We start from the raw sequence: 27,516 nt of genomic DNA on the forward strand, positions 1-27,516 counted from the left end.
GTGCGAGACTAAGCTGTGATTGACGAAAGCACCTCTCTTTAAAAGGTGCTTTTCAACAGAGAAAGGAGCACTCTGTCATCACAAACACACTTAAGTGCTTTTGCTTGATTGAGCTGTCATCACAGGGCCGGCTGTATGTTAGAATGCCACCAGATGCTGTCAGAAAGTCATTCCTTTGTTTCTGTGGTTGCTGCATGGTGAAAACCTGTGATTCTCAAAAAGCTAAAAAAAAGAGAGAGAGAGAGAGAGAGAGAGAGAGTGATATCAACAATTGAATGCCCTAGGCAATGACCTTGATTCAAAGCACACATTTCTGATCAGATGATTTCAAAATGCCTTCTTGCACGATTAGATGACTGAACCTGCTTCAAAAATTGCCTGCAGTCAAACACTTTTGATCTGCTCTGTGTTACCCATAAGCCTCAAGGGCATAAACAAATGATGTTCCATGAGCCGTTTGTGATGACCGTGGAGATTTTCAGCAGAAGAGTGATGAATCATACATTATTTATCCTGTTTTAAATAATAAACAGAGTACTGTTTCTAAGTCAGCGTCTTTGAGGGATAGTTCACCCGAAAAAGAAAATCCCGTCATTATTTACTCACCCTGATGCTATTCCCAACCCGAATGACTTTCTTTCTCTGCCATCTAGTGGTGATTATTATAATTGTCTTTTAACACAAAGAACATTAGAGCTGTGACCTTTTCAGCCGAGTTCAAAGGGTGAGGTCTTCCTCTTATTTAAAATGAAATCGGATGGTGATTAATACTGTCAAGCTCCAAAAAGAAACAAAATTATCATCAAATTAGTTTATATTCAAAAAGGGAGCCACAAGGGAGTGCAATGGGTTCATAAAAATAATAATAATTAACAATAAAAAAAGTTTTAAAAATACTGAAATCGACATTATTGCTGTCTCTTCTTTCTAAAGACTGATCTGAAATCATAAGAATTATTTTATTCCACAGTCAACATTTTATGTTTCTCTTCAGAGGTAAAAAGTCAACAATTGAAAATCAATGTTTTCCAGGTAATATTTCAACATTTATAATATTATTACTTTTCATTGTCTAAAAGGGTGACTTTAGCAAGGGGACTGGGGCATCAAAATGTTTGAAAAGCCCTGGTTTATACGACTTGTGCAGAATGTGCACTATATTCCAAAGCCAAATTGAATGCTTTGTGTGAGGAACAGACTGAAACTTCACTTTTTCTTCACAACCGAAGCTCTCAAATCTCATTGATGCTTGTTGAATAAAAATAAAATGGTGCTATTAGATGTGCAATCACAGGTTTGATGACTCTTATATCAAATGCCATTGGTTCTGGCATGTCATGTGATCAGTTGACATTGCCAGAAATTCGATTTGAGAGCTACATGGAAGATTATCACTGGAAAAACGACTTAAAGTCACCATGAAATCAAAATTGACAATTCTTTTTTTTAACGGAATATTGCAGAATTTATTATAAAAGATTTATCCGTGCACATATATTTTTTTTTATTCATGTGTCCTCGTAATCTTTAATAAAACGTACTTCCCCTCCCTCTTCCATCGACCTCGCATCTCTTCTCTGATGACGTGTTCACTGCAAGAGGACGAGACAACCTGTCACTCTCATGACATAAGATAGACAGCAATAGATAGATAGATAAAAACTTTATTTATCCACAAGGGGAAATGTAGACGTTACAGCAGCATAAACAAGACAAAAATTACACTTAAGAAGACAAAAACATTATTGCAACTATGTATTCCGAAGATGAATTATGTAGGGAGACCAAAAAACTTTATAACAGATTATCATTCAATATAAATGTAAAATGTTAATAAATACATAAATATCCTAAATATAAGTATATGGGTAAATATACTCTCCTAAAAATAAAATATTGTAAAAAAATAAAATATTCTATCAATAGCAAACCACAACCATCCAATCAATTCCTGATGGACAAAATCAAGTCTCACCCAACATTTTTATCTTGTTCAAGTAGCCATTTTACTACGTTATAATAGGGAAGAAAAAACCAAATGTTTCCAATGCCATAAGGTAATGTTATGTGAGAAACAGAGCAAAATTTACTACATCAGTTCTTTAAACGACTTTATATTTTTAGTTTTTTACATTTTTGTAGCTTGACAGTATAAATCCCCATCCACTTTCCTATTGTATTAATTTGCTTAATGTGGCACTGCTAATGTTGCTCCTTGTGTTTGAATTGCTTTGGATGAACATGTCTGCTTAAAAACAAATTCATGTACCTCATTTAATAAAGATTATTTTTGGCCTTTGCACAGATGATGGGGAACAGGGCGGAGAGAGCTCATCCTCGACCGACCCACCTAAGGAAACCACAGGGGAGACAAAGACAGAGGGCTAATAACTCAACACCAACATGAGAGACTCACACGTGACCTGCCTCTACTCTTGGCCCATTGACCAAACAACTGTAACACTCTGTGCTATGCAACATCAAGACCACCTTTGATTGGCATTCAGGCATGCATGGGTCAGCAGAAAACAGCTCATTCCTATAGAGGAACTCATCTGAAGCTACGATTGGTCATTTTCACCTCAATGACTTTGACTTTTTTTCCCCAAAGACTCTCTGTCATGATTTTCTTAATGACCGGCTGTTTTGTGTGTCTCACAAGACGTGACCTGCTTTCCCATTTGAAAGGAACATTTTGTTTAGTTATAAGACTTTCCATAATGGCATTTTCTCTGAATGTTGACATGTAGTGGCAAAAATGTCTCTTTTTGCACAAAAAAGTAAAAACATTCCATTTGGTGACGTAAGTAAAGTTTTTTTATCTTACAATATTTGTCTGTCCTTGTACAACACCACATCTTCTGTGTTTTGTATTGTAAAGATATGCATTGTTAACATTCTAGCCAGAGGATAAGAAACAGTGCTGAATAACATGAAATATGATATTTTCTTCTTGTAAATAGAGAATTGTACATTATATTTGCTAGTTTTGTTTAAAAGCCTTCTTTTGTGTGCTGTCAGTGTTGCCCTGCGTGAGCTGGAATTGGATTGTTAGCTGTCTGATGTATCGCTCCACACATCTGTGGTCATGTCATTTGGACGTCATCTTAAGTGCTTGTCTCAGATATTTCATTACTGTTGTCATTGGCAATGGACAAATATGATTGTGGAGACATGTTGTTCTTCCTCTCTTTCGTCTTTTCATCATGCTTCTGTCAGAGAATTGCATTTTATTTTATTTTTTACCTGCCCATAAATCTTGTGTTATTTTGTCTGATGTAAGCTACATATAAAATGGCATTATGCTATGTTTAAAAATTACAATAAATCCCGTGCTTAGTTTTAGTAGTTTTAATTTTTTTGACCGTGGACCAGAGGTGGTATTTTATGCAACCAGCAGAGGACACCAAAGGTATCTTTTATAATGTGTGGGCACAAAAACAATTTCACCATAATATCCCATTAGATTTTTTTTTTTTTGGGGGGGGGGGGGGGGGGGGGGGGAACGATATAATTTCAAAACAAAATAGGTTTATAAACTAGCTGAAATATCTAATATATGTGTGCAATATTACATGTTTTGTTGCTGTTAATGGAGTTAAACAAAGCATTTGATTTGATTTTGAGCATTGTAGATTTATTTACAATTAAATCTGTATTTACAATTTAGAGCATAAATATCATAATTTCATATAATTTAAATTTATTTACTTAGTAAAAACTTTTACAAACTCAACAGTCAATCAAATGTTTCACTTTCGACTAACAGCCAATAGGAATGCTGACTCCTCCCACTCATGTTTAATAATTTTCATGCAGTTGAAAAAAACTATTTAAGATCCTTTGCGAAGAGAAAATGCAGCTACATATTCTACAGAGCATTAATATAAAGTTTAGTGTTTGCTTATTGATCAGAAAAGCTTAGTTTTGAAAATGGTAGAGGCTTTCTGTGGCACATGGAAACTGGTCAACAGTGAGAACTTTGATGAGTATATGAAAGCTCTAGGTAAGTTTTATGATAATAATTATTAATATAGTTTATTATTTCTGATCATTTGTATTTGTATTTATTATGGTGGTAAGTGGTAACACTATAATAAGGTCTCATTTGTTAACATTAGTTAATGCAACAACTAACAATGAGCAATATATTTTAACAGCATTTATTAACCTAATTCACAGTGCATTAATGTCAGCAGATACAACTTTTGATCTTAAAAATGTAGTAGTCAATGTTGAGATTAACATTACTATTTAAAAATGATGTTTCATTGTTAGTTCATGTTAACTAGTGTAGCTTAGTAATGTTAACAAATGAAACCTCAAAGTGTTACCATTATGGTTTTAATTTCAGACACATCCTATTAAAAACCCTGGGTTTAGTGAGCAGATTTCAATGAATGTGATTCTTTCGAAGGTGTTGGGTTTGCAGTAAGACAAGTTGGAAATGTGACTAAACCGACTCTCATCATCTCGAAAGAGGGGGATAAAGTGGTCCAAAAAACACAGAGTACTTTTAAGAACACTGAGATCTCATTCACACTGGGTGAGGAGTTTGATGAGACCACCGCGGATGACCGAAACTGTAAAGTAGGTTTATGCTTCATAACATGGTTTAATGGGGAATGTTACAACTGGGAACAATGCATTCCCATTTCAGAGCTTCTGTCTGAAGCTTTCTGTCTGAGATGAATAAGCAGTAATGTGTTATTTTTACCAGTCCACGGTGGTAATGGATGGAGACCGGCTTGTTCATGTGCAGAAGTGGGATAGTAAAGAGACCACCTTTGTCCGGGAGATCAAGGACGGGAAGATGGTGATGGTAAGGCTCTTACCAACGAAATTAAGTTTCTCCAAGCTCAAATGTGCAAAGTTAGAACAAGCATAAGACAACAACATAAATGTAGTAGCCTACCAACAGGTGGACGTAACATACACCATTGATAAACAAAATAACAAATCAACTTATAAGACAGTCAAAACTAAATATATTCTGAAAATATACAAACATTTGACATTTATAACTTGCACTTTATTGTTTGCTGATTTCAATTTTGTTTCAGAAACTCACCTTTGGGGACGTGGTGGCTGTGCGCACCTATGAAAAAGCATAAGTTTTGGGAATATCAGGTTTCTTCTTCTTCACTGGGCAGCAACAGATATGATGTGCTTTGATGCTTTACTGAAAGCACAACTTGCACTTGGTTCCTTCAAATCTTCTCTATGAAACAACGGACTACCAATATTTTTTTTTTATCATTTTTTAAAAATACTTTTCAGTCAGTGTGATTCATTTAATAAATAACCAGTCAAAAATGATGACTTGTGTGTTCATTCATGAGTTTAATGTACGTATTAAGATGGTTGACAAAAAGTGAATTCAGTTGCCTAACGTTACTAATATCAGGTTCTGGTTGTTTTGTAATTTTACAATGTACAGTTGCTGTTGAACAAAACAATTTGCTGTTTTTATAAGCTACCTTTTACGTTAATGCAAATATATCCCCTTTTCAGCGCTGCACTCGTTGTGTTCTGTCTTCCGGTTTGAATTTCCATAACATGAATGTGATCTTACGGATTTATGAATGAACCGCTCGTTTTAAAATCTTCCCGTCTACTGACATTTGTAATGACACCTGCTTCAAACATTACAATACTCACGATAAATTTAGCTAACCCTACAATAAGCAAATACACTTCACCAGCGAAGCCATACAGAAATATACAGAAGTACCGCAAAAACATAAGTTCAAAACACAAAATTCTAAAGTAAGGTGATGTCCAATCAGTGATGACCAATCAGTGCGCGTGACTGCAGAAGGTTGCGCAAACAACGCGTCACGTGAGAGCTGGCCATTGCTTTTCCTGTTTTGGTTTACACATTTTCTTCTTTTTTTTTTGTACAGTCTATGGTTTACACAAGGAGGGTGTAATATTATAAACAGGGACGCGCAGGAATGACTTTACTCGTTCTATTATGCGTGTTTAGTCATGTTTTTTACCTGCAGGTTTCTGCTGCGCCGGTTAATAATGTCTTCAAACACCTGCAGAGCGCATGTAAGTGTTTCGGATCCTGATCAGCTGTTGAAGGTGCTTCATGTCTCTTCCTGAAGTTGTCTTTATGCATTAGTTTGTTCTATCGCGCACATACTTAACATAATATGTTTTGACATTGGCGGTTTTAACAGAATTTTGTAACACATTCTTGTACATTTAGCTGTTGTTGTTGTTGTCCATGTTTGCATTCAGTTTGCGGTATGTTCTGTTTGGGACTTTTGATACTCTTAACATCAAGGTACGTGTATTGATAAGTTGTAACATTTGAATATTAGTATGTACACGACAATGATGTTGCATCAACTGATATAAGTGCAAATAAATGGAACATGTAATAATCAATTGAGTGTCATGAATATACTTTAAAATCAAACAGACTTTTTAAAATGACCCTTTTAATCAGGTTAGTTCATTCAAAGTAAATAAATTATGACAGTCGAGGAAATGCATCTGAAAGAAACATATTACTTATTAAATTACATTAAGAAGAGAATATTTCCGTGCTGAAATGAGATTTTCTGTGGTTAAGACAATTATGAAAAGGATGATATTTAATTTGGATATTGAATTAGGCTGATGATATGTAATGATTTTTCACAATTTTATGAGCAATTATTGTGAACAAGATTGCTGCTGACATGTTTGAAATGTAATTCAAATGTTATTAAAACACACACACACACACACACACACACACATATATATATATATATATATATATATATATATATATATATATATATATATAAAGATATATAGATAAAGATATATAGATAGATACATGCATACATATACACACACAAAGAATTTTCAGTTGCAAAGATGATTAAAATGGTGTATTACATTTATATGATTTGACTATGAAGTTGACTGTCAATTTTTTTATTTAAATTAATGTTATTATTTTCAATATTTTGTGGATTTGTTGGGGTCCAGTTGTCCCTAAGCAAAAATGATGTATTATTATGCTGGAAAACAGTAATTCTTCTTAACAAAACAAAAATGGTCAAAATAAAATGAATGGGTAAGAGTTCAATAGTATCTTTCTACAGGGTCAAAACAACCAAACTAACTAGATTAGTTTTGAAATATTTGAATGAGAAAGTCGATATAAGAATTGATTTCAAGTTGATTGCAGTGCTCTTTTAAAGTAGCATTGGCCCGATTTGCTGTGAAATAGCTCCTGAATGGGACAAAATTAACTTTTAACTTGCTCATTTTAAATTCCAGCTAAATTCTGGCATATCTCAGACCTGCACTTGGATCCAACCTACCATGTCACAGAAGACCACACCAAAGTTTGTTTTTCCTCCAAGGGAGTTCCTGCATTGGATCCAGGAGTGTTTGGAGATTTCCTGTGTGATTCTCCATACCAGCTCATTCTCTCAGCGTTCAGTTACATGAAACAAGTGGACCTGCAGCCCGACTTCATTATATGGACAGGGTATAAAGCAAACTAATCTTTTGGCTCGCAGCTGTTCTGCGTAATCAGTTGGTATAATTTGTTCTACTTGAAAGTGGGGGATTATTGAATTTGGGAGCTAATGATCACATCATGGTTTTTGTCTTCAATATTTCTTAACTTTTATTTCAATGTTGTGCCCCTCACTGCAGAGACAGCCCTCCACATGTCCCAAAAGAAGAGCTTTCCACTGATATAGTGATCAATGTTATTGCCAATATGACTCGCACCATACGTCAGTTCTTCCCAGAGCTGCCAGTTTACCCTGCCCTGGGAAACCACGACTACTGGCCACAGGTATTTCAAATCCAAGGGCAACTAGAGCTCTAGGAGTTATAGCCGAGACAACAGTTCTGGGGGTCAAATAAAGGGCAGACATTTTTAGGTCGTTTGAATGGAATATTTGCATACTGCTTGCTGCAAAGCATACACTGAAAATGTATTTATATATATGTTTATATTTTATTATTGTATTATGTTTTTAAGTTGTCTATTTAAAAAATATATAAATGCATTTAAACAATTATGCGACAAAAAAACCTCTTCATTAGGGGTATTGAGTGGCATCCAGTTAAGCATCTTTAATTACATTTTACATAAAAACATCTTATCTTTGGACAATTTGATGAAAACATAAATCAAGAAAAAGATGTCATATTCATTACCTCTGCTTCCTTTATGAAAATAGAAATGGTGAGTGCATTGCATTGTGGGATCAGTATTTGAAACGGTGTACTCTGTCGTGTACGGCTCAATTTGGCACAGTATGATTGCTGCATATATACTGCTGAAATATTAAGACTATACTCTTAGGGGAAAACAGGTTTAATGGTGTTCTATATAGAACCCTAGAGTTCTTGACTAAATTTTTTCAAAAAGGAGAAATGTCTTAAATGATTTCATAATACTTTAATGTTTCACAGGTTTTTTCCCTAGTGATTAAGTATGTTTATGAGCTGTTCAATTCACAAAATGTAATTAATTAAAAATGAATTAAAACTAAATTCATTCATTGAAACTAACATCTATAAAATTAACCCTTAAAGGGTTCTATATATGAATCACGTGACATAACCTTTTAAGGTTCTCTCTCTATATATACTCTTTTACTCTAAAAGTGCAGTGTTGTATGCTATTTTTATTATTGAAATATTTTATGCTGTTTTGTTTGTGTGTGTGTATGTGTCTAATCTTGCTTTAAATCATTTTAGGATCAGTTGCCAACATCTGCAAATGCAATTTACGATGCTGTAGCCACACTCTGGTCTCCGTGGTTGAACCCAGCTGCTGTAGAAACTTTGCAAAAAGGTAACTGCAGATAAGGAAGACATGAATGAGAACATATGAGAACATTTAAATTACTATTATTATTTGGGGATTTTGGATGCTGATTGGTCGAAGCAAAGTTTTAGCCTTGCTTGGATAAAATACTTGGATGCAAATGACAGTATGATGCAAAATCCCTATTTATCTAGCCACTGTTTTTGTCACTAATATATATAGGGACGCACAATATATCGGCCACCATATCGGTATAGGCCGATATATGATAATTTTTGGTGTTATCAGCCCGATACGAAAGTTTGGCCGATATATTAAAGCTGATAAATAATGGATTATTTCCTTGAGCAGAGACACTTCAGATGTGCACTGTTCACCATCATGGTTTTGAATTGCTTGAAATATGATTGGAATCACTTAAAAAAAAAAAAGGAAAAAACAGTTCAGTGCAACGTGCAGCACAAGTCTGTCATATAGGCTGCATAAAATTAGAATGAGAACATTATAATTGTGTGTTTGGGTCATGGCTTTTTATGGTGAGACTTTTGTTTTGTGATCAGGCTCTCAGAAATTATCAAAAAATTTGGAATTAGATTTATCGGCCAATATATCGGTTATCGGCTTTCAAATATAAAGAATTATCGGTATCGGGCAAAATTTTCATATCGGTGCATCCCTGAATACACACACACACGCATATATATATATATATATATATATATATATATATATGTATATATACACATATATATACACACACACTCACACACACACACTTCATTATTTAACTGTGATGCATGGTGCCTAACAGTGGCCTTTAGCTCTGTGACAATATAGTGAGCTGATACTCTTCATGTTACTTGTTTGCACGAAGGTGGCTTTTACTCTCTTGTGATCAAACCTGGCCTACGTCTGGTGAGTCTCAACACAAACCTGTACTACAGTCCTAATGAAGTGACTGTAAATATGTCTGATCCTGCTGGGCAGTTCCAGTGGCTGCAGGAAACGCTTGAGCTCTCAAGACAAAACATGGAGAAGGTGAGTATATAACTGTCTGCTTTTACAAGACAGTTTAATTTTAGAAAGAGCCCGCTGCACTGATCATAAGAGGCCATTTCGTTATAAGGCTGTAAATTAAGAGTTGCAAAGTGGTATGTCCATGTAAGTGACATCAGCCGTGTGTGAGTGACTGCTGAGTTGAATTTCACTGTCATCTGTTCCTCTGAGGTCTACGTAATTGCTCACGTCCCCATCGGTTACCTACCCTATGCTATAAATACAACAGCCATCCGAGAAAGCTACAATGAACAACTGGTCAAAATATTTCGCAACTACAGTGACGTTGTTGAGGGTCAATTCTACGGTCACACTCATCGAGACAGCATAATGGTTCTGCTGGATCACAAAGGTAACATAACACTGCAGTACATTAATATTTTAAATAAGAGATTCAAAAGATGTTTTTTAGTTCCAAACTGTTGAATTAGTTAATGACTTAGTAAATAAAATACACATCATGTATATGTGTGTACAGTATATATACAGTATATACCATACTGATTTATGTACCATAAATGCATCTTTTCAAGGGAAACCTGTGAACTCTATATTTGTCACACCTGCTGTTACACCTATCAAAAGTCTATTGGAGCCATATTCGAACAATCCTGGCCTCCGTGCGTATCTGTACCATCCTGAGAATTATGGTTTACTGGTAAGTCTCCACCTACTAGCAAGTTCAAGTACTGATATATTTACTTTTAGTATGCCTTTAGAATTATTAGAACATACTTATAATTATTAGTATGGAATTATTATTTTTTTTATTCAGAGTATAAAGGCCCGTTCACACCAAGAATGAACTACAAAATGATAATTCGCAAGTGTGAATTTATACATTGCATTTCTGAAATATTTCTTGCAATTACGAGGTTAGATATCGCAATTTAGATATTCTCTTAATTCCAAGTTTATAGCTAGCAATTCTGACTTTTTTCTCAGAATTGTGTGAGATATAAACTCGCAATTGCAAGAGAAAAAAGGTCAGATTTGTGAGATAAAAAGAATCTGTTTTTTTTTTTTTTGAGGCAAAAAAAGCTTCCAAATATTAGGCAAGGCACTATGTCAAAATGTGTTTTTTAATTATGATATTCTGAGTTGTTTAGAGCTAAATAGCTGGCTTAATTCTAATAAATGTGAAAATGTTTTTTGTGTGAGGTCATTCCTGCACCACAAATGTGTCTCTTCCCTGAGCAAGTCCTGTTTCTGAATGATTAATGGTAGTGTCAGCTCTAATTACATGCTGTGTTTTAATCAAGGTGTCAGCTCAAAGCATGGCTCTTCTGTTGTATCTCTTGTAATAATCACTCTCTTTTTTTTTTTTTTTTTTCTTCTACAGGATATTTGGCAGTTCTATTTAAATCTCACAGAAGCAAACCTGGAAAAAAGGTCAGAGTGGAAGCTGGAATACATTATGACTGAGGCTTTTGATATCAAAGACATTCAGCCCCACAACTTGCATGAACTTGCTCTTAGATTCGAGCAGCCACAGAGCAAAGCCTTTGAGAAATATTTTAACCATTTTATGGTGAGCTACAACTTAAACATCACATGTGAGAGTTTTTGCAAAATGGTTCAGGTGTGTGCTGTGCACTTTTTGGATCGAGAGACCTACTTGCAGTGTATGGCGAGGGCCGGGAGACCAAAAGATTGAGCTGAAGTTACAGGTCTGGAGTGGATACTCTAAAAAAAAAAAGGGTTTTCATCTTTTTTTATTAATAGAAATCAGGGAACATTTTTATTTAAATAATAATAATAATAATAATAATAAAAGGGTGAACCTCAGGAAAACATGTCTCACTTCAGAGAGGGGGAGACTGGGGGTGGAGCAACTCCAAATTTACGTATGTAAAGAAAATGAACCCTAATTTAACACTAAGATTTTTTTTTCTTCATTTATTTTCATTATATTCATTACCATTTAACCACATTTCCGCCTAGACATTCTCAGTATCATAATGTGTCCATGATTTTATTATTGTTGGTAAATGCCACTATTCGTAATGGTGTCTTTGCTGTAATATTGCAAAAGAATACGTAAATTAATAATAATTGAAACAAAAAAGGCTGTATAACAAATACTATGGTGATTAAATGTTTAATTTTAAGCAAAATTTTTTTGTTATTCTTATTCATTTTGGGGTGAAACATTACATGGTTTTTAAGATTTACTTGTGAAACCTGATACTGATTTTAAGGCACTTTAAAACAATTATTGTAATGCATTTTATACTTTATTTGCAAAATAATTTCGCATCCTTTTCTATAGACTTTTTATAAAAATAAGTATGCTTTTAGTTGCAGGTTTTAAAAAAAGATATATGTTGCTAGAAATTAAAGGGAAAAATCATTTTATTTGATTGGACCACTCTTCTATGTTGCTGAATGTAGCCACAGTCTTCCTTGCACACAAATAAATAAATAAAATATATATTTTTATTGTTTTAGTGCTTCATGTCTTTCTAATCCTGGAATCATCAACAATAATTTAGTTTTGCTTTCATTATTTTGAACGTTTGTTGTGTTGTACCAGTTATAACTAGTCAATCTTTACTACACCACACTAGTTGTAAACATGGTCACATTTTAAACAGAAAACCATGCGTAAAATCCAGTCCAAGCACCCCACTCAGAGGCCCCATACACACTCAGACCCCTCGCAGGGATTCTGTCTGCTCACTGCCTCCACTGAGGGTCTTATGAAATGTCCTCCAGTTCATTTGTCTGGACCCCCTCCTCGTGCGGTCATTGGCATTCAAGTGCTATACTGCCTTTGATGACTCACAATGGTTTGTGGAGCCAGAAAGTTGACACTGAGATAAAGGGGGGTGCCGTGGTGACTCTGGCAGGCTGTTTTAACGACTGACTGAGATGCTCTAATCAGCATTCATCAGTGGTCTGCCAATCGTGTTCCTCAGAGTTCCCCACAGAGACTCATCTGTAAGGGGGACGGGTCAATATTTGCCCTGCTGCACTGGCGGCACTAAAGGAGGGATGGCTTTTTTTAAGCACGGGCCACACAGGGCTGTACTGAGTTGGGCCAGGGTTTGACAGGCACATAAATCTCAGAGAGCTTTGTCTCCCTTCAAGGACTGCTTAGCAGAAGATGTTAACCTGGAACAGAGAGTATTTCAAATGCTAGATTTTGTTTTTTTGTGGTTTGGTTTGGTTTGCTTTGGTTTGTTTTGGGGAAAATATTATGGTGTTGTAATGGGGTTGATGCATATTTTGGGGAGTATTTCAAATACTGGTAATAGGGTTGATACACATAGCCAATTAGTATTTTTTTGTTTGTTTTACAATATTATGGTAATATACTGGAGAGTATTTCATATGCTGGGTTCAGTTCCGTCCACAATTAGTATTTTTGTATTGTTTTTGTTTTGGGGTTGACGCATAACCTGGGGTCAACTCAAATTTAAACTAAAGTTACTGGGGTTTTTGTGTTTAGAAAAATGTCTTTATTAACACAGTAAAACACAACATGAATATAAGGGAGAAACGAATGTCAGACATTTTATAAAATGACCCTTAGGCCTATATTACATATAAATTTAGCAATTCGGGAATAGTCCCAGAATGCATTGCTTACTACAAATGTCTTTTTAACATCAAATGTCCTTTGTTGTAAACATATGAGTCCCCAGGGTCTAATCATAACAGATTACTCTCTTGGCCGATTAGCTAGTTATTGCTGTCACATATATTCAGCTGGGCTGGCAGTCCTGTGTCTACTTTAAAAGTTAAAGAGCTGTAACAGGGAAGGTCAATGCTAGAGACCGGCATGGGTCAACTCGGCACTGATTACAGGGCCTCATTATACTTGGGCAAACCCTCATCAGAGCCTGTTCAGTCGTCAAACTATTGCTTTGATGGGCATGCTTAACCTACTGCACTATTTAAGCTGTGGATTACTGTCGTGATTGTGTAACCATGGCAGCCCCCGGGGAATTGGAATTCATGGAATATGCTGGTTAATTTTGAGCTGGGGCAGCGACTGTATGAACGTTTGGGATTACATACCAGTTGATTAAGTTCAGGACAGAAATGATTACAAAGCCCTTGACCTGTTTTCATGTAGCTTATTTTTATAACCCTGTGTGTTTTGACACTTTTTTATTTTTTTTTTAATGTAAAATTAAACTAATTTAAATAAGTATTTATTTGAATCGTGTAGTTATACAGTACTACTCCCAGTGCTGCAGTGATGACGTATTTTTCTTGGCCAACAGTTTGCACCACCCTGGTACCATCGACAAAAACCCAATAATTTATTTTATTGGCTTTATGAACGATTAAAGAAATAAAAATTACAGAAATAATCTCTGCATGTAACCAACAAAAGTTTAGGATTCTTACTCTTTTTGTTCATCATGATAGTCTTCACGAATGAACACAACGTCTATGAATTTTGAAGCCTAAATACAATCAACAGAAGTAAAAAGCTAAACATAGACAAGCCCAAGATGTTTAGACACTAAGCTTTTTATTGTCTTATCCACAAATTATTGTTCATGAATTTAGCTCAATTTAAGCAAATGCACTTCTTAGATGGAAAGCAATGGCTTTTTTTTTTTTTTTTTTTTTTTTTTTTTTTTAAGACAGAATGAAGTTTTTGCCAGAATATGTGAAGTGGTGTGTGAAGTGATGAATCACTGAGTGGTGTGCACTGGTGTCTGAAAATCTGCTGAGAAATCTAATAATAAATGCTTCTCCAGCACATGAAGTATGGAGGAAGATGTGTCATTGTGTGGGGAGCTTTTTAGCTGCTGGTATTGGTGAGCTGCTTCCCTGTGAAAGATCATTTAATGCTTTGGAGCGCATGAGAATATTGCAGAATGTCTTACTTCCCACAATTGAAAGTTGTTATCTAAATTGCTCTTTTTCAATAAGACATCACTTCTGCCCACATTGCAAGTCAACCAAAAAGCGGCTTGAGAACAAGCCCATCAGTCTCATGTTTTGACCTGCTCAGAGTCCAGATGTGAACCCTAGTGAATATTTGGTCTCACGTTAAACTCAAACGAACAGGGAGACATTTTTCAACTGCTCATGAACTGCTTGAAGCCGTTAACATTGAGTGAAACAACACTGACTCTTCTTCCTGTAAAAAGCTGTCTGCAAGTTGGGAGTGGCTTATCTACAGTATTTATGCAATTTTTTCTTATTTCCTGACCAGTGATTTGTGATTAAAACAGTTCAGACCGTAAAAAATCCAATAAACATTTTGCCCATTTTTTGGCCCAGGAGTGTAGATGTTTAGCCATTGCTCATTTGTCCGAGGGCTCTTGACAGTAAAGTTTCATTTCTGTGGTGTTAAAATGTGACTTACTGCATTGTTTGTGTATGCACACTCAGCACTGAATGCCGTAAGCCACTTCCTTTTTCCTCTTTAGCTTGTATAGCTCTTTTGTCTGGAGTAATGCAGAAGTTTGCATTCTGAGTCGCTCAGAGATCTGACACCATATCAGTGATTGTTAAAACCCACAAACATAAGTCTTGGGAAAAGTTACTTTCTGTTTGAAAACTGAGGAACAGTAAATGGACTGTAGCTTCCCTTTGTGGCATTGTCTCGCTAACCAGGACCATGTGCTTATAAAGGCTCAGATTTCAAGGACAACTGAGTGATTGAACTTGAAGAATGCATTGCTTGCTGGATCAGGATTAACTGGCACTCTTGTGTTGTTTCTTGATATCATACTGTATTTTAATTATGATGGGCCTATGAGATTGACACGTAAATGAAAAAGAATATATGTGTAATATAATTTATACAAAATATTATATTTTATATAATATAACTTATTTTTAAATGTATATGTTTTCTATTTTAATACATTTTAAAAATTTAAAAAAATGTCTGTGATGGCTGAATTTTCAGCAGTCACTCCCTTCAGTGTCACATGATCCTTCAGTAATCATTCTAATATCCTGATTTGCTGCGCAAGAAATGTTTATTTTTTTCAACATTCTTAATATTAAGAAATGTTTCTTGAGCACCAAACCAGCATATTAGAATGATTTCCGAAGTATCATTTGACACTGAAGATGTGACATGCAGGTAAACGAATAAATTATATACTATATGTATGTTTTTGTTTTAAAATGATTCCTTTTTAATTTATAAAGTTTAAAGCACTTCATGTTGAAAACAAAGGATGGAAAATATTGTATTTCTCTTTGTATTTTCCTATCAATATGATACAATATTATCCTGTTCAATTCAATGTGATAAACGATTAGGTAAAATGTAATCTGAAAGACAGATTATATTTCCTTATGTAATGGAATACGTTACTAAAAAAACTGTTTTCATGTCATTTGGAATCACTCAGTAATGGACAACAATTTGTAAATAATCTACCCAGCACTGCCAGAAACTTTAGTGGGTACACGTTCAACTGGTCGTTAGCGCAAATATTTAACCAGACAATCACATGGCAGCAGCTACATTTAGGCATGTAGACATGGTCAAGACGATCTACTGAAGATCAAACCGAGCATCAGAAAGGTGATTTAAGTGACTTTGAATGTGGCATGGTTGTTTGTGCCAGACGAGCTGGTCTGAGTATTTTATAAACTGCTGATGTACTGGGATTTTCACCAAAAAAAAAACAAACATCTTAAGGCATTGTTGATGCAAGAGGTCAGAGGAGAACGGCCAGACTGGTTGGAGCTGATAGAAAGATAACCGTAAATAGCCACTCATTACAAACGAGGTCTGCAGAAGAGCATCTCTGAATGCACAACACATTGAACCTTGAAACAGATGAGCTACAGCAGCTGAAGATACACCAAAATCGGACAATAGAAGATTAGAAAACGTTGCCTGATCTGACGAGTCTTGATTTCTGCTGCGACATTCAGATGGTAGGGTCAGAATTTGGTGTAAACAACATGAAAGCATGGATCCATCCTGCCTTGTATCAATAGTTCAGGCTGCTGGTGGTGTAACGGTGTGAGGGATATTTTCTTAGCACACTTAGTACCAATTGTCATCATTTAAACGCCACAGCCTATCTGAGTATTGTTGCAAACCATGTCCATTCCTTTATGGCTACAGTGTTCACATCTTCTGATGGTTACTTCCAGCAGGACAACGTACCATGTCAAAAAGCTCAAATCATCTCTAAAGTTTTTCTGTAAAAATGGGACGTTTCTCCTCTTCCCTCCGAAATTTATCTTGCGGTGTGCCTCAGGGTTCTGTCTTAGCTCCTGTCTTATTTTCTCTATATCTTCTTCCTCTGGGTTCTATTTTTAGGTAACACAATGTCTCATTTTACTGTTATGCTGATGACATGCATATTTATATGCCTTTGTCTAAGAAAAATAACAGTGTTCTAGAAAGTCTGACAAGCGTGTCTTGAGGAGGTAAAAGCTTGGCTTGCCAAGAATTTCCTATTTTTTTAACAAAACAGAAGTTATTGTTTTTAACCCCTCAGAAACCAGGCAAAGACATGATCTTGACCTTGGATCTCTAGATCTATCTATCTCTCCCCAGGTACGGAATTTAGGTGTGATGTTAGATAGTTCCCTCAAATTCGAAAAGCAAATTAGTGCTGTCATTAGATCTAGCTTTTTCTATCTTCGCTCTATAGCAAAAATCAAATCTTATCACCGTAAGCACTCGTTGGAGACTGCAATCCATTTACATTTACATTTACATTTATTCATTTAGCTGACGCTTTTTATCCAAAGCGACTTACAATTGCTATATATGTCAGAGGTCGCACGCCTCTGGAGCAACTAGGGGTTAAGTGTCTTGCTCAGGGACACATTGGTGTCTCACAGTGGATTCGAACCCGGGTCTCTCACACCAAAGGCATGTGTCTTATCCATTGCGCCACACCACCCCAATCCATGCTCTTATTACTTCGCGCCTGGACTATTGCAACCCCCTTTATTTTGGTGTATCAAGTCCCAGACGGGCTGCTTACAGATTGTTCAAAACGCTGCAGCGAGATTCCTAAATCTCTTCATTGGCTACCGATAAATTTTAGAATTGAAATATAAAATTGTAATAATGGTGTATAAATCTCTAAATGATTTAGCACCTTCTTATCTATCTGACTTACTCCATTTTTATTCTCCCACTAGAAGTCTTAGTTCTGAAACGAAACTTCTTCTTCAGATACCTAAAATCAAGGGGAGACCGAGCATTTGAAGTGGCTGGCCCCATACTGTGGAACAAGCTCCCACTTCATATAAGATCGACTTCCTCTCTGTCTGAGTTCAAGTCATGTCTCAAAACTTATTTATTTTCTGTTGCTTTTAGCTTACAATGATTGATCTGTTTTAAACTGTTTATTATTATTTGTGTTATTAATTTTTATTAGCTTTATTTTCTATGTGCACAGCACTTTGGTCGGCCAGTGGCCGTTTTAAAATGTGCTTTATAAATAAACTGAACTGAACTGAACAAACTGGTTTCTTGAACATGACAGTGAGTTCACTACACTCCACAGTCACCAGATCTCAATCCAGTAGACCACCTTTGGGATGTGCTGGGGCAGGAGATTCACATCATGGATGTGCAGCATGAGGAATGTTTCCAGCACCTTGTTAAATCTGTGCCACGAAAAATTAAAGCAGTTGAAAAAGTGGCCGGTGAGTGTGTATAAAATAAATTATATAATATTTTGTAAAATTATTTTGAAGGCAGTTTTACACATCTGAAGGCATTTCTTCTAATCATGTGGAGTTCTGCCCTCTGATCTCTATTGATTTGATTTATAATTATTTATTTTATTTCTCTCAGACTATTTAAGTCAGGTTGTGGCAAACAAAAATAAATAAAAAAATCTGAAAATAGTATAAAACTTACCATCATGATGCTAATGTGTTGCTAGGGTGTTTCTATGCAGTTGCTAAGGTTTTTTGTGTAGTTGTTAGCTCCTGGCTGTGGTGCGGTGCCACTAACAAGTATGAAGGGCAATGAGCCAGGCACAATGTAATTTTGGGAAAAGCCTATGATTGTGTAATTCCCTTACAAAATGAGGGTGTTTGGAAGAGGGAGGGGGAAACTTACTTCAGTGAAAGCAGGGAAGCACACCCAACTGCGGCTTTCCTTTGGTTTCATGCTTGAGTGGCATTTCTTCGCTTATTAATCCATATGAAGGCATCAGTAGGGTTTCAAACTATATTGAATCCTAAGCTGATTGTTCTCATATCTTTGTGAGGCAAGAACATGCCAGCGTCTCTGCAGCCAATGGCCTTTCACTTTGGCTGTGACATCAGTGTCAACTGATGCCCGTGGAAGACTCACCCTGATTTAATGCTTTTGACTGCAGAAAGGCATTCTGGCAAAGAATAGAACTGCAACAAAGTCTTCATTAGACCTTCAGAGATGCTGACTTAATACAATGTGCAAGAAATCAAAGCTGAGGAAAAAGGAATCCGTCTGACACGGAATGTTGAAATAATTCATCTTCAAAAGTCATGTACTTTGTTTCAACTCTGAATATAAAGTATACTGGGATTAAATGGCATATTTATGAAATAAAAAAAGTGGTTTTCGACTGGTGGGTTTTGAATCCAAAATTTGATCAGTTCCCATATCTTTGGTTGTTGACGTCAAAGGCTTTGTGTCCAGTTAAACTAGTATTTTGTCACAATTTAATGTAAAATATTGGTATTGAAATACACCAATTGTTTTACAGTCCTATTATGGCTTTGTGGCATTTAAACTATGAAAACTTCTACAGACAGTTTTGCTGTTGACGTCTCAGATGTGATGTGATGGACCATCATTTTAACTGTAAACGCAACCAGACAAGGGCATGACCTCTCTGATCATTGCAGAGCTGTGGGTTACAGTGATGTTGGCTTATTCCACATGGTCAGTTCTGCATTCACCACTTTCTCCAGAGGTGATCAGAGTTGAAGGTTACGCTGATATTAAGAGGCAGTTTGACTCATTACACTCCCTTATTTTATTACCTGACAGCCCGTTCTCTGTAATTCTCAATTACAATTCTCAATGAAATTCCTGTACCCCTCAGGAATGTAACAAAAATACTGTTGTACCCCTCAAATGTAACATGATTAGCAGTATCGTAGAGTAGGCCTATACTTTGTTTATGTCTCCAATGTTATTGTCTTGTTAAAGAATGAAGAGGCTCATTGTGAGTTTTACAGATTTTTTTAATGACATATAGGAATGACAGCTGACTCATGGAGCAAATACAAAGTGAAGGTATTTCTATTTGTTGGCCACATGTAATGTTAATCCACAGTTGTAGCACAATACTGCCATCATCTGGTCAAGTAGACAATAATCATGCAAGTTATTACACTGAAAAAAAAATTGGTCAAGGATTTACTTTGAAAATTTTTTACTTAGAATTTTAACAAAGAATTTACAAGTAACACATTGAATGAAACATTACATTTTTAAGTAGAAAGAGCGAAAAAGTATTTTTTTTGTACAATGTACTGCAATAATCTTTGTTTTATTTACAACTTTTTTTTTTTTTTTACAGTATAGTTATAAATACCATGTCAATAAACTCAGTTTTGTACATCCAGTGACATTATGATGTCATGCTATACTCAAGAAATCTGAGATCTGTGTCTGAGTTATATGAGCCCCAGCATATGGATATATGTAGAACAGACTGCAAATAATTCAATTTTGCTGTTTAAAGTAATAGTCCACTCTTGTAAATTGTATTCTAAAAGATTCTGTGTACAGGTTTTTGGTCCAATTTAATATCCGAATGTAATAAGAAAAAATGACTGGCCATCCAATGTATTCTATCTTTAACACAATCTGTCAACTTGGATAATTTAGAGATTTCATCTGGTCGTGATGAAATATATAACTGAAAATAGCAGAGCCTTAAAGGGATAGTTCACTTTGAAATTACATTTTGGTATGTTTTAGCTTACCTCAAGGGCATCCAAGATGTAGGTGTCTTTTTTTCCGCAGTAGTTTCAATTTTTTATATTTTTAGGTCAAACCGTTCTTGTCTGTCAGTCATATAATGCAGGTCGATGGTCACTGTCTCAAAGACCATGCACAGAGTCCAAATTAAAACAATTCCCCATCGTCCAAATTAAACAATTCCCCATCGTAAGTACACATTGATGGCCCAAGACACGAAACGAGCGGTTTGTGTGAGAAAACTAACAGTATTTATATCGTTTTTACCTCTTGAACACAGCTGCGTCCAAATGATCTGAGAGCGCGGGCTGACTGCGAAACCGTAGCCAATGCGACATCTAGTGTATATATCTATACCCGCCCGCGCTCTCAGATCACTTGGACGTGGCTGTGTTCAAGAGGTAAAAACTATATAAATACTGTTCGTTTTCTCACACAAACCGCTCGTTTCGTGTCTTAGGCCATCAATGTGTACTTACGATGGGGAATTGTTTAATTTGGACGACGGGGAATTGTTTTAATTTGGACTCTGTGCATGCTCTTTGAGACAGTGACCATCGACCTGCATTATATGACTGACAGACAAGAACGGTTTGACCTAAAAATATCAAAATTGAAACTACTGCGGAAAAAAAGACACCTACATCTTGGATGCCCTTGAGGTAAGCTAAAACATACCAAAATTTTATTTCAAAGTGAACTATCCCTTTAAACAGACCCTTGCGACACTCCATAGACGTTAACTTGGATAATTCCCTGTTTAAATAAACAAAATGGTAATAGATAGGTACAATCTAAACATCCTTAATGCCAGTCCCTGAATACCAGTGCAATTTTGTAGTAGGATTGAAAATAATCCAAGATATTTGAAAATGAACAAAGTCATTTGCTTTTACTAAAATGGACAAAGACATTTGGTTTTACTGTTTTCCACCCCCGTATGTCATGGTCTATATAGTATCTTTGGTCAGAAGCTAGAAGTAAGTCATTTGCAATTTTTCCATGCATATTTCTGTGCTATGATGGGGCCTGAATACTGACTGAGATTATTCATTGAGATCATTCTTTTAATGAGCACAAATGAGCAGACAAGTATATTTTAGACATTAATGGAAAATTTGAAATGGGTCTGTAAGTTGCCAGTTCAATGTAAAACAATGTGAAGCAAATAAGAAAATGTTTCGCTGTATGGCTAAATTAAAATCTGTTTTAATTGCTGGGTTAATTGTTTTGAATATAATGCTAGACATGTTTAATCAGTGTGTCTAAATTAGTAATTAAATGTATAATTATGTATGTTTTGTCAGAAAACTTGTGTAAGACTAATTAAATTATACATTTCTTTGAATCGCACTTCTATAAATTCCCCCTTCTGTCTTTCCAGTTCATCATCCGGTGGGACAAGGGAATCTTAAATTCAGAATTTTGCCCAATGCTGGTCTATTGTCACGTTCCACCCACCAAGGAAAGGGAGAGAAACAGGTGGATCCAAATACAACACTTTCTTTATTAGGGCAATCCAATTCGTCGTCATCCATGCAGGGGTCCAAATCCATGTTAGCAGTCCAATTTAAAAAAGTAAACAAACAAGGAACAAAACAAACTCAAACTAGGAAACCGACTTGAAGAAGTGTAAGTGACATACAACAATGACTCCGTAACATGAACTAACACAAACAGGGTATTTATGCACAGACACTAACAACATAAATGGGAACAGCTGGGTGTAATCACAAGTGATGGGAACAAACAAGGATTATGGGAAATGTGGTTCCAGGATGAATGGAGACAGAAAGGAAGGAAGGGACCTCTAGTGGACACCCAGTGGAAACACAACAGACACTGTGACATAACCCCCCCTCTACGGAGCGGCTACCAGACGCTCCACGACGTGATAACTAAAACAAGAGTCCAGGCGGGAGGTGGACTGGTGGAGGATCAGGGGGAGGGATGGTGGGCCAGGTCCATGGAGGGAAATGGGGACAGGGAGTGACAGTGCATCAGGCAGCCAGAACGGAGACGACAGTTCATCGGGCGGCCAGGGCGGAGCGGCCAGTTCATCGGGCGGCCAGGGTGGAGACTTTCCCTCGAGCGACCAGGGCAGAGCGAACAGTCCATCTGGCGGCCAGGGTGGAGACTTTCCCCCAGGCGGCCAGGGCAGAGCGAACAGTCCATCTGGCGGCCAGGGCGGAGACTTTCCCTCGGGCGGCCACGGCACTGGAACAGACACCGGCTCAGGCACTGGAACCGACACCACCGGCTCAGGAACTGGAACAGACACCACCGGCTCAGGAACTGGAACAGACACCACCGGCTCAGGAACTGGAACAGACACCACCGGCTCAGGAACTGGAACAGACACCACCGGCTCAGGAACTGGAACAGACACCACCGGCTCAGGAACTGGAACAGACACCACCGGCTCAGGAACTGGAACAGACACCACCGGCTCGGACTCAGGAACAGACACCACCGGCTCGGGCTCAGGAACAGACACCACCGGCTCCGGCTCAGGAACAGACACCACCGGCTCCGGCTCAGGAACAGACACCACCGGCTCCGGCTCAGGAACAGACACCACCGGCTCCGGCTCAGGAACAGACACCACCGGCTCCGGCTCAGGAACAGACACCACCGGCTCCGGCTCAGGAACAGACACCACCGGCTCCGGCTCAGGAACAGACACCACCGGCTCCGGCTCAGGAACAGACACCACCGGCTCCGGCTCAGGAACAGACACCACCGGCTCAGGCTCAGGAACAGACACCACCGGCTCAGGCTCAGGAACAGACACCACCGGCTCAGGCTCAGGAACAGACACCACCGGCTCAGGCTCAGGAACAGACACCACCGGCTCAGGCTCAGGAACAGACACAGGCTCGACGGCGGCCATCTTGTCAGGGGAAACAGGCTCGGCAGGCGTGACGTGAACAGGCTCGGCGGCGGCCATCTTGTCCGAAGACACAGGCTCGGCAGGCGTGACGTGAACAGGCTCGGCGGCGGCCATCTTGTCTGAAGACACAGGCTCGGCAGGCGTGATGTGAACAGGCTCGGCGGCGGCCATCTTGTCCGAAGACACAGGCTCGGCAGGCATGACGTGAACAGGCTCGGTGGCGGCCATCTTGTCCGAAGACAAAGGCTCAAGAACAGTCTCTGGATCGGCAGACGTCCTGTGCCTCCTCCACGCCTGCAGTACCGCCACTGTATAAAAAAGGAAGACCACTCTCTTGGCCGTGGCAGGACTGATGGTGGGCGACTCCGAGACGATCTCAGGGATGACAGCGGGCTGCTCGAAGGGGACGGCCTCCGGGACGACAGCGGGCTGCTCGGAGGGGACGGCCTCCGGGTCATTGGGGAGGCAGGAAGTCTTCCTCCTCCTCCGCCTCCGGACCACCGGACTCGGGACCACCGGACTCGGGACCACCGGACTCGGGACCACCGGAACTGGGACCACCGGAACTGGGACCACCTGACTCGGGACCACCTGACTCGGGACCACCGGAACTGGGACCACCGGGACTGGGTCCACCGGGACTGGGTCCACCGGAACAGTTACAGAGGGAGCCTTTCTCCTCCTCCTGTGTTTTGGAGCCACCGAACTCTGGACCACCGACACTGGGACCACCGGCACTGGGACCACCGGAACAGTCACGGAGGAGGTCTTCCTTCTCCTCCTCTGTCTCCGATGGCAATGTGCAGGTTCTGAGCTGGGCGGAATCAGTGGTGAAGGGTGCTTAGGGGAATTCAGCGCCATGGCCTCCTCAGTCTGGCGGGCCCAAAAAGCCAGGCCCTGAAAAATGTTCATGCTGCTGGATCCTTTGTGTGACGGAGTCATTCTGTCACGTTCCACCCACCAAGGAAAGGGAGAGAAACAGGTGGATCCAAATACAACACTTTCTTTATTAGGGCAATCCAATTCGTCGTCATCCATGCAGGGGTCCAAATCCATGTTAGCAGTCCAATTTAACAAAGTAAACAAACAAGGAACAAAACAAACTCAAACTAGGAAACCGACTTGAAGAAGTGTAAGTGACATACAACAATGACTCCGTAACATGAACTAACACAAACAGGGTATTTATGCACAGACACTAACAACATAAATGGGAACAGCTGGGTGTAATCACAAGTGATGGGAACAAACAAGGATTATGGGAAATGTGGTTCCAGGATGAATGGAGACAGAAAGGAAGGAAGGGACCTCTAGTGGACACCCAGTGGAAACACAACAGACACTGTGACATCTATAGCATATTTATACAGGGGAATTCATTAAGGTGATAATGAATATCTTTTTTTTAAAACCACACAAAGACTAAAGCCACGCTGGGGAAATAAACTCCACAAATGCATCCAATAATTAAACATGACATTATTTGTCAACATATAATAGGCATTTTGGATCAAGACCAGGTTTTTACAGTCTATTTATCACAAGTGTATAATTGAACTCGTCTCACCATACAACACTGTGTATGTCTGCCCAGATGCCACCATTAGGAGGAATGGCTCATGCCACTGCTAAGAGGCAGATTACAATCTGGTGTGTAATTTATGACGGGTTATGCCAGGAGTCATGGCCTAGGACTGTATGTATTGCCCCCTCAAAATTATCATTGTACACAAACGCTTAGAAAATTCTAGTAACAAAAGTGCAATTCAAGCCATTTAAATCACTGTCTGGATTAACAAAGGCAAAATATTTTAGGGCTAGTCATGCTGCTTCCATCAGTGCATCAGTTTATCCATCCACTATCTCATAGCTCAGTGTTTTCCAACCCTGTTCCTGGAGGCACAACAAAACAATTCACTTTCTCTAACTCATTCTCAAACACAACTGATTCAGCTCATCAGCCCTTTAAAAGAGGCTGTGTTCAAAAGCTGTGTTCAAAATGCCTCCTATACCATCAATCACTATTCCCTACATTACTCCACTAATATAGTCCACTTGAAGGAGTGAATGTAAACAAGTGAGTGAATTCAGACATGGAATGGCTGCTACTTTTGCATAGTTTGTGCTTGCTGTTTAATAATCATTTGAAACTTATCAAACTAGCAGCTCCAGTTGTAATGAAAGGATTTATCTTGAACTCTGTCATGAAACTAGCATGTATAAACCTTAATTAAACAATTTAATAATCAATTAAAAAATGTTATACCTGTATGATATTACACTGTACCCACATTGAACCAGCTCTTCGGAAAATGAATGGATGGATGATTCATCTGTGAGCGCCATCTTCTGGCAAGACGCAGGATTTAATTCGGCACTACCCTTACAGTGCATTATGCGTATTCTCTAGCCGTTGAGTGTACATCTGTTGTACACTTATTGTGGTGCATTATGGGATTGAATTAGAATTGTATCCACTGTTTAAGTCACCAAATGGCTGTCCCCTCAAATAGTGCCCTATTTAAGGGTATAGGGGTGATTTAAGACTGCCTGAAATGAATGAGTCAGATAAGGGAGACATCCAAAATGTGTTCTCTTAGTGTGACTCCAGGAATAGGGTTGGGAAACACTGTCATAGCTGACATAGGCCTACAGTATTCATATAATTGAGGCAGTGACAAATGTTTTCTATCAACTTAAAGGGATAGTTCACCCAAAAATGAAAATTCTGTCAGTAATTACTCACCCTCATGTTGTTCCAACCCCGTAAGACTTTCATTCATCTTCGGAACACAAATTAAGATATTTTTGATTAAATCTGAGAGCTGTCTCACTCCTCCATAGGCTTCTCTGTAATGGAAACTTGCCAGCCCAGAAAGTTAGTAAAGACAAAGTTTAAAATAGTCCAAGTGACTACAGTGGCTCAACCATAAGTTATTCAAGCGACGAGAATAATAGAATAATAGACCAGCGCAGCACTTCTGGGTTGTACGTCAGAACGTAGGCTCACTGTAAAGGGTTGGAACAACATGAGGATGAGTAATTACTGACAGAATTTTCATTTTTGGGTGAACTATCCCTTTAAAAGAGGATTGCAATTAGTATGAGTGTGAAGTGTTGTAGAGTTGAATCATTGTTTATGTGTTACGGAGAGTTACGGACTGAGGGCACATGCACTCACCATCTGGCCTGCACGAGATAAGCTCTTGGACATTGCCAGTGTTTTTCTCCCATGCCTACCGATGTTACAGAGATTCTCAAAGTATTTCGTCAAATCATTTGAAGCATCATCTCATGGCTTAACCCCACTGAATACTAAAAATACTTACACTTTGGAGCCTTGTTTCTAAATGTGTTGGATAATTCCTTTTGGATGACACTTTCATTTCAAATACCATTTCACATTTAACCTGGCATTGACCTTCAGTGTTGCAAATTCTGTTTTAATTATTCTGTTTAAAATTTGGTAACACTTTCTATGAAGCCTGTATATATAATGCATTATAAGCTATTCTTAATGCATTATATATGCATAATCTCTTATAAACAACCTTATAATATGTTGCATCATCTCTTAAATAATCATAACAACAGGTACTTGTCAGTGCACCGAAAAGATTTTGTAATTGAAACAGCCCTTAAAATGTCAGACTCCCTGATCAGTGAGACTACTGAATAGGGAGCTGATTGAGACTCACCCAAGGAGAATTTACCCGTGTTAATGTCTTGCTAGTGGGAGATATTAACATCTCTTTTTTTAAAAATCACCTGTTACTTAAGAGCTTTTTAGAGAAATATTTGCATTAAATGCATGCTGTGTTCTTTGAGATAAACATCGTATAATGCTACAAATTTTTAGCATCCAGGCTCAGTGAAACA

The 27,516-nt window shown here is 38.0% G+C and overlaps 4 protein-coding genes across 4 annotated transcripts in view; 3 read left to right on the forward strand and 1 right to left on the reverse strand.

Annotated features, from left to right (window-relative positions):
- pkib (protein kinase (cAMP-dependent, catalytic) inhibitor beta) overlaps positions 1-3,345 on the forward strand; it is a 42,903-nt gene extending 39,558 nt beyond the window's left edge. Inside the window, exon 3 of the mRNA XM_082148343.1 lies at positions 2,306-3,345. Within this exon, the coding sequence (XP_082004469.1) occupies positions 2,306-2,388 (83 nt within the window). The 3' untranslated portion in view covers positions 2,389-3,345. The remainder of the gene's footprint in view (positions 1-2,305) is intronic.
- Positions 3,346-3,849: 504 nt separating this feature from the next.
- On the forward strand, positions 3,850-5,319 carry fabp7b (fatty acid binding protein 7, brain, b). Its single transcript, XM_082148337.1, has 4 exons — positions 3,850-4,006; positions 4,418-4,590; positions 4,721-4,822; positions 5,064-5,319. Exons 1-4 carry the CDS (start codon positions 3,934-3,936, stop codon positions 5,112-5,114), a joined length of 399 nt encoding a protein of 132 aa, XP_082004463.1. The 5' UTR covers positions 3,850-3,933; the 3' UTR covers positions 5,115-5,319.
- A 148-nt stretch (positions 5,320-5,467) lies between these two features.
- smpdl3a (sphingomyelin phosphodiesterase acid like 3A) lies at positions 5,468-12,303 on the forward strand. The gene is made up of 8 exons (XM_082148261.1): positions 5,468-6,057; positions 7,288-7,501; positions 7,672-7,816; positions 8,731-8,827; positions 9,675-9,838; positions 10,028-10,208; positions 10,390-10,514; positions 11,199-12,303. Exons 1-8 carry the CDS (start codon positions 5,958-5,960, stop codon positions 11,511-11,513), a joined length of 1,341 nt encoding a protein of 446 aa, XP_082004387.1. The 5' UTR covers positions 5,468-5,957; the 3' UTR covers positions 11,514-12,303.
- A 10,197-nt stretch (positions 12,304-22,500) lies between these two features.
- LOC309482413 (uncharacterized protein) lies at positions 22,501-24,982 on the reverse strand (the record flags this gene model as incomplete). Its single annotated transcript, XM_082147759.1, has 3 exons — positions 24,289-24,982; positions 22,621-24,213; positions 22,501-22,554 (listed from the first exon to the last, which is right to left on the reverse strand). Exons 1-3 carry the CDS (start codon positions 24,691-24,693, stop codon positions 22,501-22,503), a joined length of 2,052 nt encoding a protein of 683 aa, XP_082003885.1. The 5' UTR covers positions 24,694-24,982.
- Between the last annotated feature and the right edge of the window lie 2,534 nt (positions 24,983-27,516).

Source organism: Leuciscus leuciscus (genome assembly GCF_965113295.1).
Source record: "Leuciscus leuciscus genome assembly, chromosome: 19".
NCBI lineage: Eukaryota > Metazoa > Chordata > Actinopteri > Cypriniformes > Leuciscidae > Leuciscus > Leuciscus leuciscus.

Bases quoted from the DNA above. Each gene is read 5' to 3' on its own strand.
- fabp7b (XM_082148337.1), top strand. From the start codon at position 3,934: ATGGTAGAGGCTTTCTGTGGCACATGGAAACTGGTCAACAGTGAGAAC. The intron at 4,007-4,417 runs GTAAGTTTTATG...ATTCTTTCGAAG, and splicing joins TGAGTATATGAAAGCTCTAG to GTGTTGGGTTTGCAGTAAGA. The intron at 4,823-5,063 runs GTAAGGCTCTTA...ATTTTGTTTCAG, and splicing joins AGGACGGGAAGATGGTGATG to AAACTCACCTTTGGGGACGT.
- smpdl3a (XM_082148261.1), top strand. From the start codon at position 5,958: ATGACTTTACTCGTTCTATTATGCGTGTTTAGTCATGTTTTTTACCTG. The intron at 7,817-8,730 runs GTATTTCAAATC...AAATCATTTTAG, and splicing joins ACCACGACTACTGGCCACAG to GATCAGTTGCCAACATCTGC. The intron at 10,515-11,198 runs GTAAGTCTCCAC...TTTCTTCTACAG, and splicing joins CTGAGAATTATGGTTTACTG to GATATTTGGCAGTTCTATTT.